This window comes from Myxocyprinus asiaticus, chromosome 8 (assembly GCF_019703515.2).
Source record: "Myxocyprinus asiaticus isolate MX2 ecotype Aquarium Trade chromosome 8, UBuf_Myxa_2, whole genome shotgun sequence".
Classification (NCBI taxonomy): Eukaryota; Metazoa; Chordata; class Actinopteri; order Cypriniformes; family Catostomidae; genus Myxocyprinus; species Myxocyprinus asiaticus.
In genome coordinates, this window is record NC_059351.1 from 9,521,139 (window position 1) to 9,537,437 (window position 16,299).

At 35.8% G+C, this 16,299-nt stretch overlaps 1 protein-coding gene across 2 annotated transcripts; it reads right to left on the minus strand.

Annotated features, from left to right (window-relative positions):
• Nucleotides 1-240: 240 nt before the first annotated feature.
• On the minus strand, nucleotides 241-11,198 carry LOC127445292 (caspase-6-like). Of its 2 annotated transcripts, none has more exons than XM_051705270.1 (9): nucleotides 11,037-11,198; nucleotides 10,734-10,772; nucleotides 10,355-10,394; nucleotides 10,115-10,264; nucleotides 9,833-9,909; nucleotides 6,205-6,380; nucleotides 5,938-6,085; nucleotides 2,044-2,274; nucleotides 241-1,906 (listed from the first exon to the last, which is right to left on the minus strand). In XM_051705270.1, exons 1-8 carry the CDS (start codon nucleotides 11,065-11,067, stop codon nucleotides 2,192-2,194), a joined length of 744 nt encoding a protein of 247 aa, XP_051561230.1. In that variant the 5' UTR covers nucleotides 11,068-11,198; the 3' UTR covers nucleotides 241-1,906; nucleotides 2,044-2,191. The 2 variants fall into 2 exon arrangements, with proteins under 2 accessions (XP_051561230.1, XP_051561229.1); XM_051705269.1 differs by having other exon boundaries at nucleotides 2,044-5,863; nucleotides 11,037-11,197.
• Between the last annotated feature and the right edge of the window lie 5,101 nt (nucleotides 11,199-16,299).

Here is a 16,299-nt window from a genome sequence, read left to right on the forward strand (position 1 = left end):
AACTAGCTTGTCACGACTGTTTCCCAAAACCCTAGTAACTATGTCGCACATCCATCGTTCGAACCACGTTGGTTCAACAATGTAGAGCTGTCGTTAATGACGTTACTCAGGGGGTGGAGTAATAACTTCTGCAGAGATTGAATGAATATCAATTTATAACAGCTCATTTACATGGACAGAAAGCCATTTATTGTGAAAAAACTGCTTAAGACATGAAACAGACATTTACATTTGTTTGTACATTGTGGCGTACTCTTTACTACAGTATACAAGCGGTTAGGTCAGTAAGCAGCTCCACAGCAACGTTATTTCCACACGATGCTGCTGTAAATAACGAACATAGCATCCGAGGACTACTTCTCTATTTTCTGTTCTCCGTTGTTTTGCTTTATTTTCACATGCCCCTCTGTTGCTGGTGTGTTTGTTTTCATTGTGACCTCTCGCAGCATTGAGCTGCAATAGTGGGGTTTCCCTTTTATCTCCGGGGCACTTGAGCACACATATGCACACTTTTTCAAAAACCAATAAGAACGCCACTTTTATTCTTGACACAATGAAAGATATAAAATTAAATATATATGGAGTGAAAGATAAAGACTGGGTCTGGCAAATGGGGCTCTGGTGAAGCTGTATGGTGTTGCATGGCAACAAACATATGATTTTCAAGTTGCTTTTCAGTGACAGAAGTTAAAACCCTTCACAATCTGAATTTAAATACTAAATATAATATCCCATTTGATGACCACAAATACAGTCATTTTTAACAGGTGTTTTGAGTTAGTGCTTTTCTAATACACTGGGAATTCATCCAGTAGTTTAATATGTAGAAATGAGCACATAATAGGTGATACTTCTGACTTAGTGCATCACAATAGCATTGGAATGCCAGATCAAATGTAAGCAATTATTGTGTGAATTATGTCATGCAATGTCATTACTTCATTATCAGCTACCAGAATAATGTCTTTAATAAACTATATACTGTAAGTGTGATTAAGAATCCTATGTATGGAATGAAATACAAAAGGTTTATTGGTTTATTGTTTTGCAGTGGCGATGACCCATCATCACATACACTACAACAGTCTAATCTTGAACAAGTAACTAAAGCTGGCTATGTAAAGATTGTATCAATACACAAATAACAGCCATGATAATATAAGCCAAACATGATACAAAACACATCCTTTATTTAAATCCTCAGACAATTCTAAAGAGAGGCCTTCTCATTTTTCCCAAGCCACAGCATGATAACTATGGGGGCTTAATCAAATTAAGCTGTGCCCTATTACTGTCACAAATCATTGATGAAACACTCATATTTAGCTAGTTAATTTAGATGATTATTAGCCACCCAGGTGTTTCTATCCATTCCTCAGGTGCATCAGTAGCAGTGTATTAATAACTCTAATAAATACACTATACAGAAGGTGATGCAGAAGTCAGGTAGTGTATATAAATGCCTACATAAGGACAATTTTCTTCCTACTTGACTCTCTATCTGATGAGGACATCATAAGAACATTCTGGGTTCCAAGGACCAAGATCCTTGAATTGCTGCAAGTTGTGAAAACACCTTCAGAGGGCCACAAGAAGAAACTACACCATAAGTCCAGTTTTTAGCTGCACTGCATTACTATGCTGTGGGAAGTTTTATGGAGGTGGTTGGTAATGGCCTGTGGCTCAGCAAGGCTGTGAAAGCAGTAACACCTTTGCTGTTACAGCTTATGAACACCACACTGACTTTCCCCAAAACGCCTCAAATCCAATCACAACATTACAGTCATGGAAATTTGTTCAACTTCCTGAGGAGAAAGAGGGGGTCATGCTGGTGCTGCTGATGAAGATGCTGCTGCTACTACTGATGATGATGATCCACTGAACTCACATCAAGGCAGAATGCATCCTGTAGGATCAGAAGTCAGAGAACATTTAATTTAGAAAATGTTTGGTTCCTTTTTTCATTTTTAAATACAGTTTGGTTACTGTATTTTCAATTATTTCATCTGACTAACATAATAAACATTTTGTGTAATTTCCTACCTTGGTGTAACAGGGTTTAAATGGGCAAGGAGGAGGCGGGAATCGGCTGAACAGTCAAAGTATTATTTAATGAAACAAAAAGACACAAATACACAGAGGGCAACTGCATGTGGCTCTCTCTCTCCCGAACTGCCGTATCCGGCTGCATTTATCCCTCTCCTTGGCTGATTAGCCCGATTACGCCCAGCCCCGCCCTCCTACTCGTCACACTTGGACTATGTGTTTTTTCGCCTGTAAACATTAATTGAAAGATTACTGCAAACAAGAAGTATACTTTTGTTTTCTATAACATATCCTATTGAGAATATTCCATATTCTATTATATTCTATTTCTGTGAACACCTCACAATAAACACAAAACCACTTAGACGTTATCCAATACAGAAATCAGATATATGGCCATACATGTATATTTCTGCAATTATTGTTCATTTATTTGGGCATATTGGCTAAATAAAATTACACTGTGATTTGGGGAAATTATGTTTTACATATATGAAAGTGTAATATTTTGAAATATATAAATGAATGAATTTTACACTTACATAGCACTTTTCTGACAATGTACTCAAAGTACTGCAGATATGTTGCATATAGCCTACTGTATGCACAGTACAGATAATTTTTTATATCAGTGAAAACCATTAACAAGCATATTATGTTTTACCTATAGGCCTAAAGTCATATGTGAAATTTGTCTTTGTAACAAAGATGTTCGCTTGTAAATAATAAAATAGCTCACCTTTTCTACGCAAAATCGAAGCCAATTCTGCGTTCCAAATGGAATAAATATTGCCTTAGGAGGTCACTTCGAAGGGAGAACAATTGTGACAGTCACACTGGAAGATCGTTTCAAATTTCCCAAAAAATAACTTTGAGTACCACAACTTCAAGCCTTTCAAAGCTCTCAGAGTGGATGGTGAAGTCTTTGAAAGGAATGGGGCATAGGAGTGATAAGTCTGAATAGAACACACCTCATCTGTGGCCAAATCAATTATGTCCACACAACAAACTAACAAGGAACTATGCTTCTAACCACAGGTAGAGAGCTACACAACTTTGTGACAATGTTTGCGAATGTTTGTTGAAACTACGGTTTCGGGAAACGCCAAATCGTTGAAATACGTTGGAAACGATGAAACTTGCGACCGTAGTTGGCTAACGATGCTTTTGGGAAAAACGCACCCCTGACTAGAGTCCTCATCTCTGTGCACTCATGATTTTTTTATATTATATATATATGTATATATATACACACACACACACACATATATATATATATATATATATATATATATATATATATATATATATATGTTTCAAAATTACAAATAATTTCTTTAGGAGTAAAACTTTTTTCATGGGGAAAAAATTAGGGAGTGCACCTTTAATTCAATAGCAAACAATATAAGATACATGTATCAAAAAGCCTTTAGAGTTTCTAAAATAAAATTTGTAACTGTAATGCAATACGTAGGCTACAGTCGTCTCATATAAAAAATAAATAAATAAAAAAACACCTACATAATCAAATTCACACAAAAAAAAAAAAAAAAAAAATCCATAATGCCTGTAATATCGATCCATTATGTTATCAAAAGGTGTGATAAAAAAAAAAGGTACAGTATGACATCCCAATGTACTATATCATTAAAAATAGAATAGACTGCACTTTTGATGATCGATATGGAGACTAGTACTAAGTTTTGCAAAAGTTAAAATAAATATGCTAAATCAATAAATCATCCCATTTACATGTGAAAACAGTACCAAAGTTATTAAAACAAAAAACAACAAAAAAGGTTTGCAATTTCTGAGCAAACAAATTGTATATACATTTTACCACATCGATTCTAATCAATGGCATCATTACAGACTTATTAATCACAAGCATCCTTGATACAAATTATACTGTATATTAGAGGCATCATCGCGCTACCCGATTTGAAACTTGATTTTGGTCGGGGGTGTCACATACACATACAGGCTTTCACTATTTCAAGTGTCACTATTCTCTAGCGAATATGTCATTGAGTTCTTAGATTGGAAATCGGCTGAAAAAATAATCTAGTGTGATGTTGGTTTACGGAAACTGGTTGGCTATTCACACTGACAATTACTCATCCACCAAAATTCTCATAAGTAGTTATATCTTTTATTATGTTACAAAACACAATTTCCCAATTATCCATATTGCACCAGAGCATAAAACAGTCAGTGAAACTCATACATCCTCAACCATAACAAAGAGGCCATGATATGCATATTATGAGTTTTGTTCATACATTAAAAGAGTGTCATTCTATAAACTTCATTCTGAGGTAATATAACTGAGCAAAGAACATATTAAATGGACATTTATTAATGGTCACAAATAATTAAATCTTGCCTTACAAAACATACTAATAATTACCAGATGCAACATAACACTACACAAATAAATGACAGGTCACAAGACATGCCCTGTTCCAATCACCAAAAATATTTGATACACCAGAAAAGTGTTCTTTGTGGCCTCTGGCTAAAGAATAGTTAGACCTTAGAGTGTGTAAAGATGTAGCTTCACAGCGCAAGCAAAAACATAATTCTAACTATTCAATGGAAACGAGCAAGTCGTTTGTATGAAAATCAAGTAGGCGTAAGTAGGTAGGTAGATACACTTTCTAAGATGATATTCAAGTGAATTAGCTGTCTAAATGGATTTTCTTGTTTCGGTCATTCCCTTTCAGAATAAAAAGTTCTCAAAAGTCCTGGATCTTCAAATTCTTTACTAAAACATGTCTCATCCACAGATGGAAGTGATAATATCACTGATAATGCTTTGTGATAATGTTTAAATGTAGTTGCTTGACATCTGGCATTAATGTGTGTCAAAGTTTCAATATTTTATGGGCTTTCTTTTTAATTCTTTCATTGGTTCCCTTTGGTTTCACTGCCTTTGCCCTGAGGTAGTTAAGATAGGCTCCAGGGGGCATATTACAGAAAGATCCTAACTTTAGGATCCTATCTTATCTGTTTGGTAACCATGGCAATTTCAGATAGGATCTCATTTAGGACGAAAGCTATTACAGAATAACATTCCCTAAATGCATTATCCTATCTTAGCTACACTTAGGATTTGCTTCTGTAATATTAATTTGAGAAAAATCTTAACTCAGATCTTAACTTAAGACTTAAGATAGGAAGTTTTCTGTAATAAGCCCCCAGCAGCCCTGCGATCCTACATAGGATAAGCGGGTATAGAAAATAGATGGATTGATGGATTTAAATAACTGGGGACTTGGCCTGTTGTTATTTTGTTTAATTTGTGAATATAAAATCTGCTGCAGTACATCAATCTGCTGATTATGAATTTAATTCTGGGAAATCATAAATGGGTCAGAAATTAACCTATAAAATTACAAATGTACTTGCACTTTTTAACCCTTACCCATGTCAAACCTCCAGGCTAAAACAAGCAAAAGAGCATGTTTTCCATGTTTTATTTTTAAAAGAATGGATATATGATCATTAGGAATCTAAATAAATCAGATAAAATAAAAGAATCCCTGAATCCCTTATTGCAAAAGGCCCTAACACTGCTATTCTTTCTTAGCCCTGAAAAACAGCTTTTTAGTGAGCATGGATGCAAAGCAAGGCACCTGTTTTTTGCCTATAGCTTTGAGATCATTGCAGTTGCCTACGCTGCGGTAGGAAACTTTTCTGTTAACAAGTGTCAGGAGCTCAGTAAATTCCAGTGTGGAACCATAACGTTTTAGGATTTCACACAAATCCTGGATGTACCACGAACCATTTATGGTCTCGCGGTGAGAGTAGTATCCTTTTAAAAGAAGAAAACAACCAGTCACTACCTATTTAAAGTAACATTAAAGTGACATTCTCAGACATACTGACCTTCAGCCACTGAGTAGCACATAAGGAAATCTGCCCCTGCTGGAAGAGTGTAGAGAACCCCCGCATCCACTACCACATCATTGATCATATGACTGTCCACCACATCCATTGGTGCCACAGGTTCATCATGTTTGTCACCACGGCAAGCCTATAGTTAAAAGACGTTTATTTATGTACAAAAAGGTATAAAACTGACCAAAGCTTGATCTAAGCTTCAGTTATCTTGATTACACTCAAATGACATTTTGAGAATGAAGGACAAATTACCTGCAAGATGAAGATCTTGGGTTTTCCTACAAGGCTACGGCACTTATCCCCCTTGAAAAGAGCAGTGATGTCTTGAATATCAATGCTCCCATCATAGGCATAGACTTGGCCATTTTCCCCATGACTTAAAAAGATGCAGACAAAACAGTCTGCATCCGCGTGATTAGCAGCAGCAACTGTAATCAAAGGATTGCAGCTATTTGAAGCTTTAAGGAAAATTCAGATTTAAAGAAATATTCCAGGTTTGATACAAGTTAAGCTCAATCGACAGCATTTGTGGCATAATGTTGATTACAACAAAACATTACTAAGAATTGTCCCTCCTTTTCTTTAAAATAAGCAAAAATTGAGGCACTTACAATGGCAGTGAATGAGGCTGTAACAGTTCAAGGATGGGCAAGGAGGAGGCGGGAACCGGCTGAAGTGTCAACGTAAAGTTTAATGGTAAACTTAAAACCAACATAAACAAATGTGCAGCGTGGCCGCGTGCGTCTCTCTCTCTCTCTCAAACCGGCGCCTCTGGCCACCCCTTTGTCTCGCTCTCCCACTGATCAGCTGATTCAGCCTTTTCTTTAAAATCAGCAAAAATTTAGGCACTTACAATGGCAGTGAATGGGGCTGTAACAGTTCAAGGATGGGCAAGGAGGAGGCGGGAACTGGCTGAACTATCAACGTAAAGTTTAATGGTAAACTTAAAACCAACATAAACAAATGTGCAGCACAGCCGTGTGTATCTCTCTCTCTCAAACCGGCATCTTCGGCCACCCCTTTGTCCTGCTCTCCCACTGATCAGCTGATTCAGTGCCGGCCATGCTCCATCACGGCCCGGGTACGCCCTCCTCCTCGTCACACTCCTCCCCCGCCCAAGTCAGGCCGGCATGCCACCGGTCTGACTACCCACCCCCCCATCTCTGGGGGGGAGACACTGCCCTTCCAGCCATTCTGTCAGCCGGTGGACCACCGCACCTCCTGTGAACCTGGGGCGAGATACGAGGGGAAGCGTGGGGAGAGGGAAAGAGTGAGCGTAGACACACAGAGAGAGAGAGAAGAACTTGCTCGCCGGCGAGGACTTCGCGACAGCGCATCCCTCCTCCCTACTGGGTTTCGGCACCACTGTAACTGATCAAGGATGGGCAAGGAGGAGGCGGGAACCAGCTGAACATTCAATGTAAAGTATAATGGTAAACTTAAGACCAACATAAACAAACGTGCAGCGTGATCAGCTGATTCAGCACCGGCCGTGCTCCATCACGGCCCGGCCACGCCCTCATCCTCTTTACAGGGGCCAATTTTTGGAAGGTTTTTAAAGATAGAAATGTGAAGCTTATAGTTTTATAAAACCACTTATGTTAATTCTTCTGTTAAAACTAGTGTATAATTTGAGCTGTACAGATCATCTTTATGGTCATTTTAGGATTTGGGGGTTTATCATCATGGCAGCAAAGCTGTAAATTGGATATAACTTTACACAGAAAAGGTTAGTACGTTATTTTATTAAACTAAAATCTTGTTAACATGTATATTGTTAAATTTTTCTGGCTATACTTTTGAAAGAGTGAGTATTTTTTAATGTTTATAGATTAGCCCCATTCACTTCCTTTGTAAGTTCATCACCATAACCCAGATTTTTGCTTAAAGAAAAGTAAGGAAAAGTCTGAATTAAATTTGTGGTAATCAGCATTATGCTACAAAAGCAGTTAATTGAACTTGTATTACACCCAGAATATTCCATTGAATTGAACCAAAGTTCTATTCACAGCATCTGTGATACCACTGAAAATAATTTTGCAAAAAATAAAATTAATATTTACATTAATCACGTCTCGTGCAAACCAGTGTGATGAAATGGTTATTTTTAACCTTTATTCTGGAGCAGTATGATTACCTAATAGACTTAGTGAGGTGCGCTGATGTAAACGTGTTTTGTTTGTCTTTTTAAATATATTGAAAAAAATGTTTGGTTTTTTTTTGGGGGGGGGGGGGGTTTTGTTAAATCATCAGTGTGGCACAGATGTTGTTGATAGAGCTTCAGGAGTTGGAAACCTTTTGAACATAAAGTGCCATTTTGAAATGTTCATCTTTATTCATCTGGGCAAAAGCATTGTAAGCCTAAGCAGATCATAGAAACCATTGGAGCCAATGATCTCTACGATCAACTTAAGCTTACGATGCTTTTGAGAAACACAGCACTGGCTGGTGAAATGAGAAAAAAATCTGTTGAATAGTCAGCTTCATTTGAGGGGGAAAGAAAGAGTGACTATTTGCACAAGGTGTAAATAGCACCTGCCATACAGCACAACTATTTGCACTCCAATAGTCTGGTGGAAACACAGAAATTTAAGGCAAACTACACCCCTAGCATCGCTGGAATGACGTGGGGTGTAACGATGTAGCAGATGTGCTTTTCTCATGCAGATGACCTGGATTCGATTCCACGATTTGTCCCACTTTTTCCCCATCCTGTTTCCTGTCTCTACTCTTTTTATTTCCTTTAATACTACTTACAATAATAAATAAAACTGAATATGGAGGTAGATTGTCTAGCAGTGATTTGGTCACTGTGAAGGTCAGAGAGTTTAGAAAAAAGTATGATCTGGCTAAATTTACCCATGGTTTTACTAAAGTAATATAGTAGTATCCAGGTTTCAGTTTCAATACAATTAATCATGGTGTTACTAAAGTAATATGGTGTTAATATATTAAGCATGTTTAATTTTGTGGTTACTTTGACATAAAGTGCCATTTTTAAATTTTCATCTTTATTCATCTGGGCAAAAGCATTGTAAGCCTAAGTAGATAATAGAAACCATTGGAGCCAATGATCTCTACGATCAACTTAAGCTTACGATGCTTTTGAGAAACACAGCACTGGCTGGTGAAATGAGAAAAAAATCTGTTGACTTTGATTTTACTACAAAATACCATGGTGATACTCTGATTACTGTAGTAAAACTATGGTTTATTTTTGTAAGGTAAGGTTAGGGTTAGGTTTAGAGGTAGGGTTGGTGTAGGGTGTCTATGGGAATCTAAATAAACACCCTGTTGTAATGCCCTATACTGCATGTTAGTATTTACAGTAATTAGGGGTGAAAATAGAATCTAACATTATTTGCACTAAGTGCAAAGATGGATTTTGTTAGCATCCATTGCATCTTTCACACTTATTGCAAATAGCCTTATGGCATGTTTTAGTTTGTAAAAACAATTAAATCTATCAGAACATTTTCCCAATTTTCCTCTTCTGTTAAAAGTGTTATTCTGAAAGCAAAATGTGTCGACTAAACCACACCTTCCAACTCAACCGCACAGTGCTTTCCACTCAGCTTGTTTTGTTGCATTTTTAGAGTTTGGATTCCATAATGATCATAACTGAATAAAACAGGTTGTGTGAAGATAATAAAGGTTTACCACAACATGTTGTTTAGAATGCAGATGCGAATGATTTAAAAAAAATTAACAATTAAATAAAGTAAAAACATACAGTATAATATGAATATCTCTTTTTCTTAACGATTGCCATTCCAACAACTGGGCTTAAGTTGTATTTATCCTGGGACTTTTATGTAAATTTGGCTTCCACTACTTCTGAAAAAGGAAATATTGAAATCACAGTGTAGTACATACGTACCTTCTGTGATTGTGTTCAAAACTTCATCCCGCTTGTAATCATCACAAGCCTTCACTTCAAAACCCAACTCCTGAAATCTGACAACCAATATAAAACAGAATAAAATAAATAACATTTGGTACTGTTTCTTTATAAATGCAATAATGGTCATGACTGTATGTCAAGCATTGATCTGAGCTCAATGCCAGTGGTCAGGTGACTGCTAGAGTGTAACTTTACTCTTAATAATATAAAAATACATCAGCACTCTCAATCCAGCATTTTGACAGATATTCCAAATACCTTCGGATGAGGTTGTGTCTGTCTGCATTCGTGCCAGAGCGGTTGTTCATCATGAGCTGCCAGTGGAAACGTTCATGATTGAAAATCAGTACCATTCCACGCCTTTTGTGGTCCATCTTATACTCCTCATTAGGATCCAGAGAAAATAAACTGACACACAAAATACATTTGCTTGACCAACTCAGAGTTGTACAATTCCTGTATGTAACAGGTTACAGTTTAACTTCTACATAGCATTACCTTTCACTGAAGGCATCAGTCTCGGTAATGTTCTCTCCGACTGAAAGAACAGACAAAATCAACACAAGCACTAAATGTTTGGTGTGATTTTGAACCACAGTCCTATAGAACAGATATACAATTCAGTGTGCTCTAATGAGGGGTGTATTTTAGCAAGAAGATCTGAAGTACACTGACACTGAGGTTAAGCCTGTATTGTGTTCTGAGCACCTAACCGGACTCGATTTCAATGGCCTTACAAATAGGTTGTCAAGCACAGCATTTAACACAGTAATGCTGCTGTCAAGTGCTATATGTGCACTTTATACAACTACTTTCATTTTCTTTCTCTCTCTTTCTGCTACTTGGGTCAATACTGAGTAATGAGATTCAGTCCCACCTGCCTGTGCTGCTACAGCGCTGTCCTTCTCCACATGTCCTAAGGAGAACAATGAAAAACATTTGTATTACTTGATGAAGAAGATGTATTAATTCAAGGGTTAATTCAGGAGTATCTCGGTTATAAATCATATTTCATCATCTGTATAATCGCAGAGACTTTGTGAATCATTTTAGTGATTCCAGCTACTTCAGGTGCCCGGAACAAGGAAACTGAACCAGACCAACATACAGTACACTCACTCCGTACAATGACCTTTGATTTTTCTTTTTAAAAGTAACCAAATGAAAAGAAGAAAATTACCAGATGCATCGCTCTTGATGTGACTTGCCATTGCTGTTTCTGGTGTGCGAATTCAGCTAAACCTGAGGGAAAATCCTAACAACAGTAACTATCTTAGACGAAAGCGAGAAGGACTTGGCTGGCAACTGGGTGGGACAACTCATATGGGCGGAGCGACACGGGTAGCCCCGCCCATAGCTTGCTCTCATTGGCTCGTTTTTATTTTTATTTTTTTGCTTTGGCATATATTAAAATATTTCCTTCTTTCTGTTCAGTCACTATAATTCTTTCTTTTTCCTGTTCAGTTTCTTTCTGTCCGTACATATCTATCTATCTATCTATCTGCCTATCATGTCTAACTTAAAGGCTAATTAAACATTTCTAAATTTCAGACAAGGCTTTGTCAAGCCAACATCAAAGTTTACCCCAGCAAACTTCTCTTATTTGTTGTTATTACAACTTGTTATACTTACACTACATACTGCAAATAAATATGCCAAGAACGTGATATTTACCATAACATTAATCTAATAACAGATAAAAAATTAATCAGTTTATTACCAGTGAAACACCAGTTTCATTGTATTGAATACCACAAACACTTCATGGTAAATGGGTCATTTACGATACACATTGGAAGGGTAGTTAGAGAAATTAAGATATATATATATATATATATATATATATATATATATATATATATATATATATATTATAACTAAATGTTATAATATTCAGTTTGCATGATCAAAGTAACCTTATTTGAGGCGTTCCTAGAGTGTCCTCGAATTTTAGTAAAAAAGAGTCAAGCTAAACACTTATTAACGTTTAATGAACAAACATAATCAGAAGGTTGTGGTTTCCTGTTCATCTAGCACGTAACAATTCTAGCTGTCTCTCTTAATTGAAAGAAGTTACTTGATTCGTTGAAAAATACTGCCTTTCAGGCAGACTTTGCAAGACTACTGTGGATATCAAGTTACAGTAAAGCGAATATTAAAACAGAACATAAGAGTGTTTCAGCAACACAGACAGTGAACAACTATTAGTATTAAAAAAACACAATCAAACATGTTGCCAATACACTGTTTACTGGATTGTTAATTTTACTGCATTGTTTAATCCTTTATTGCATGATTTATTTTAAATTCAAGTTGTGAATTCAGGTTTTGGCAGTTTTATTTAGCAGTAAAACAAACCAGTTTCTTAGAGTAGCAATGAAATCCACCCTGTAAAGATGTAATTTTGAGAAGAACCAGGGTGCAGGGAAACCCATGCTTGAATGAAGATCATTGGAATCCTGTATCAAAAAGACCAGCTGTTAAAGTCACACATTATGTAAATGTATTCACAAGAAGACAGTCAAAAAGACCTCTGGAAACATTTGTGGTTTGGACACACACCTTTGAAACACAAAGAGAAGGCCATACTCTCTTCACCAGCATGAGAATAATTCACATGAATTCACACAATCATGAAAACCACTTCTCACATCCTGTGACACCTAAATGCCAGTGCTGTAGGCTACTTTATAATATTTATACAAAGCTTATTTTATTATTATTTTTTATTATTATTTTTATTATTATTTTGTACCATATTATCTTCCAAAAGTCATTTCAATATGACAATTCTATTATTCCTCTATACACCATTGAAGACCAGACCAATAACTTTTTGTATTAACCCATGCTTATGATGACAATTCATTGCACAAGAGTACTGATCTCATGCATATGTGATCACTGCAAGTAGCAACTGCTAAGGATTTCTGTTGCACAATTGTTTTCAACCTGTTGGCCATGGCCCCACTGTGGGCCACAGATGTAATGCAAAGGGGCTGTCGATTTATATGTTTATGTCGGTAAATAAACAGTAAATTATTTTATTCAAAACTTACTAGCACTTTTAGGTACTTGAGTATTCAAGACTTTTTTTTTATCTTGATCACTGTGCTTCATGAATGTACTTTTCTTTTGCAATTTCTGTGCAGAGCCTCAAAGAAGCCAAGAAAATAATTGAAAATTGTGCACATGATTTATTAATTTGCACTTTCAATTCATTCATATAGGAGGAGCCTAACAAGAGACTCAAAAAAGTGATTACTGATTTAAGAATCCATCATCAAGAAATATTAAAATGATCTTATGAATGCTTAAAATGCTATCATTATTTAAATTAATTAATTAATTAATTATATATATATATATATATACACACACACTACCGGTCAAAAGTTTTGAAACACTTACTCATTCTTTATTATAATTTTTTTTTCTTCACATTTTAGAATAATAGTAAAGTCATCAAAACTATGGAATAACATAAATGGAACTGTGGGAATTGTGTTGTGACTAAACAAAATCCAAAATAAATCAAAACTGTGTTATATTTTAGCATCTTCAAAGTAGTCACCCTTTGCCTAGAATTTGCAGACATGTACTCTTGACATTTTCTCAACCAACTTCTTGAGGTATCACCCTGGGATGCTTTTTAAACAGTATTGAAGGAGTTCCCATCTATGTTGGGCACTTATTGGCTGCTTTTCTTTATTATTTGGTCCAAGTCATCAATTTCAAAAACTTTTTTATTTTTATTTTATTAAATCTTATATTTAAAATGAAATAAATTAATATGGTGGCACAATTATATTTTTGTCTGCAAAACATTTAAGCATACGCCTTCAGATCAAAAGATTTTTAAGATCATGGGAAACATTTCAGTCAAGTGTTTCAAAACTTTTGACTGGTAATGTGTATATATATATATGTATGTATGTATAATAATCCTTAATAATATTAATAACCCACTTAGATAATGTTATTGCATGTTATTAATTTATTTTCCTGCTAATGATAGTTTAGGGTATACAAAAAGAATGTGGTAAGCAATTACAGCAGGTACTACTGGCAATGGTTGAGTTTGTATAAATTCAGAAAGGAGAGTCACACATTGGCATAGGGATGAGTAGATGTCAGTAGTCTATAAGAGACTTCAGTGTGGAGGCAGAGCTTTCCATTCTTGCTCTTTTCACACTGATGATTCTCTGCAGGATCCACCTGAAATGAAAAAGAGAGACAGACAATAAAATAATCATCTTTGACATAGTAAAGTTTACTGGAAATAAGAAACAAGATAGATACCTTAAAAACATTCACTTTGAATGTCTCTGCTCTCAGCTCAGAACCTAAAAAAAATATGCAAGTGATTGAAAGTTTGTCTTGGCAGGTCCAACACAGGAGCTTCAAGTGTACATGTGCGTTCTAATATAAAACAAAACACTCTTACATTTTGCCTCCTAGTTTATTTTAACGCTTTAAAAGCCATTCCTCATTTATAGTTGTCCAGTCATTTAATCATTAATTGTAGCTACACCTAAATATTCTACAACATAATAATATGAACAAGTGTTTAGTAATGCAGTGGAGAAACATGTAAAATTGGCCATATTAAATTATATGATGCACTGCTGTAAACACATTTGTTCAATTTGCAGTTCACAAATTTGCTTACGACTTCGGTTGTACACCAGAAACCCTTAATTGCTAGTAATAATGATGACAATGGAAGGATCAGTGATTGTGCAATGTGTACCTTTAGTTTGAGAGCGACAGAGACAGTACACACAGGTGGAGGAGAGAAGTGAGGAGAGGAGAACACACACAGGACACACAGAACAGCAGCTTCCAGCAGAGGATACAGTCTGATTCAAGAGGGGGGGGGATGGTGGTGGACTCAGCATGGGAAGACACTGGCTCTGAAAACATGAATGTATACATGAACCACCAACTCTCTTTGAAGGGCATACAGCATACTTAAATTAATTTTGTATTGAAGCCTTTCTACAGTATGCAGCATAGGTAACATTTTCTCTGTGCACTCTTAAGCTAATAATCCTATCCTGCACTCTTGAATTAAAAAGACAGACAATCCATTCATGTTTTGTCATTTAATTTGTCCTTGTTGGGGGGAAATGTGGGGCTGGCCACAGTCTCCAAAGAGAACACATATAAAAAGGTAAAAAACAAGAAACATTAAATTCTTCTAAACTTTTTGAATGCGATGATATAATATGTGCTCCATCTTCAAATTACTCACACAGCCATTTGCAAACTGACTCCACCAATGTGCAATAGACTCTGCATTTTACTGGAGGCCAGGTTTACTGTCAAGTTATAGAAATATCATGCTTCAGCTTCCCACCTCCATATAGTTAGATTTGTTTAATAAGGCTAAGTCTACTTACCTCCATATTTACACCTCTATATTTAACAATTTTAATCGCTCATTCATAACATAAATACATACAAGTTTAATCGTGTGTGGCTTATTGTTCCATTTTTTTTTTTTTTATTTGATTGTGAATATACAAAATATATATAATTACATTTTTCCATAAATATAAATAATTATTGAAAACCATTTTGATTTTAAATGATACATTTTTGTCTAGTGATGGTTCCAGTAAGTTGTTGTGTTTGGTCTTTTCTTCTTTTTGGTGGCAATTGTTTCTTTTCAGAATAGGAGTAAAGAAAATGTTTTTAAGTATTTAATGAGCAAAAGCAATAAAAGCAGTAATGTTTTCTCACCCAAGATAGAGAGACATGTTCTCCTGTTTCCGTACCGGTACTCATCCGTAGAGATTATGATGCCATTTGCATCATTACTTATTTTTCTTTCCATTATTCCACAATAATACAGTCCCTGGTCAGACACACTGATGTTTTTAATATGTAGATCACAAAACGAGTTACTGGAGATGTTGGACACAAAACTGAAATGTGGAAAGGTTTGCCTGAACATGTAATCAGTATCTATTAATAGAGATGATTGATTTTCATGTGAGCTATTTCTGATCCAAATGGGGTATGAACCAAATGGAATCACATGATCACAGAAGAGAGTGATGTTGTCTCCTGGTTTAACTATGATGTTCACTTCTGTCCCCAAGACTCTCTGATGTTCAAAGAACAAAACACCTGTAAAAGCATTCACATGTTCAAACAGTTGAAAGTCTAAATATTTCAATAGGAATCTTTGCCCTATATGGCATCTTTTGATAATGCCATACAGCATGCAACATAAAATGTTAAATTAAATTAAATATGAATGGACTTACACACAAGTGTAATGACGGTTACTTTTGCTCGCTTCATCTCTGTAAGGGATGATAACTGATAAGTGTGAGGGTCTTCACTGCGAATTTGAGTGCTGGACTGATTGGTTCACTGTAGTGGGAGGTCTTTCTGCAAAAGGCTGTTAAAATGTTTAGGATTGGATTTAT

What these genes read in the sequence shown, in the direction of transcription:
- LOC127445292 (XM_051705269.1), bottom strand. Translation starts at nt 11,067, where the DNA reads ATGGCAAGTCACATCAAGAGCGATGCATCTG. An exon ending in TTTGAACACAATCACAGAAG is followed by an intron (nt 6,381 to 9,832) that starts GTACGTATGTAC and finishes CTTTGATTACAG; the next exon opens with TTGCTGCTGCTAATCACGCG. An exon ending in GTGCTACTCAGTGGCTGAAG is followed by an intron (nt 5,864 to 5,937) that starts GTCAGTATGTCT and finishes TTCTTTTAAAAG; the next exon opens with GATACTACTCTCACCGCGAG.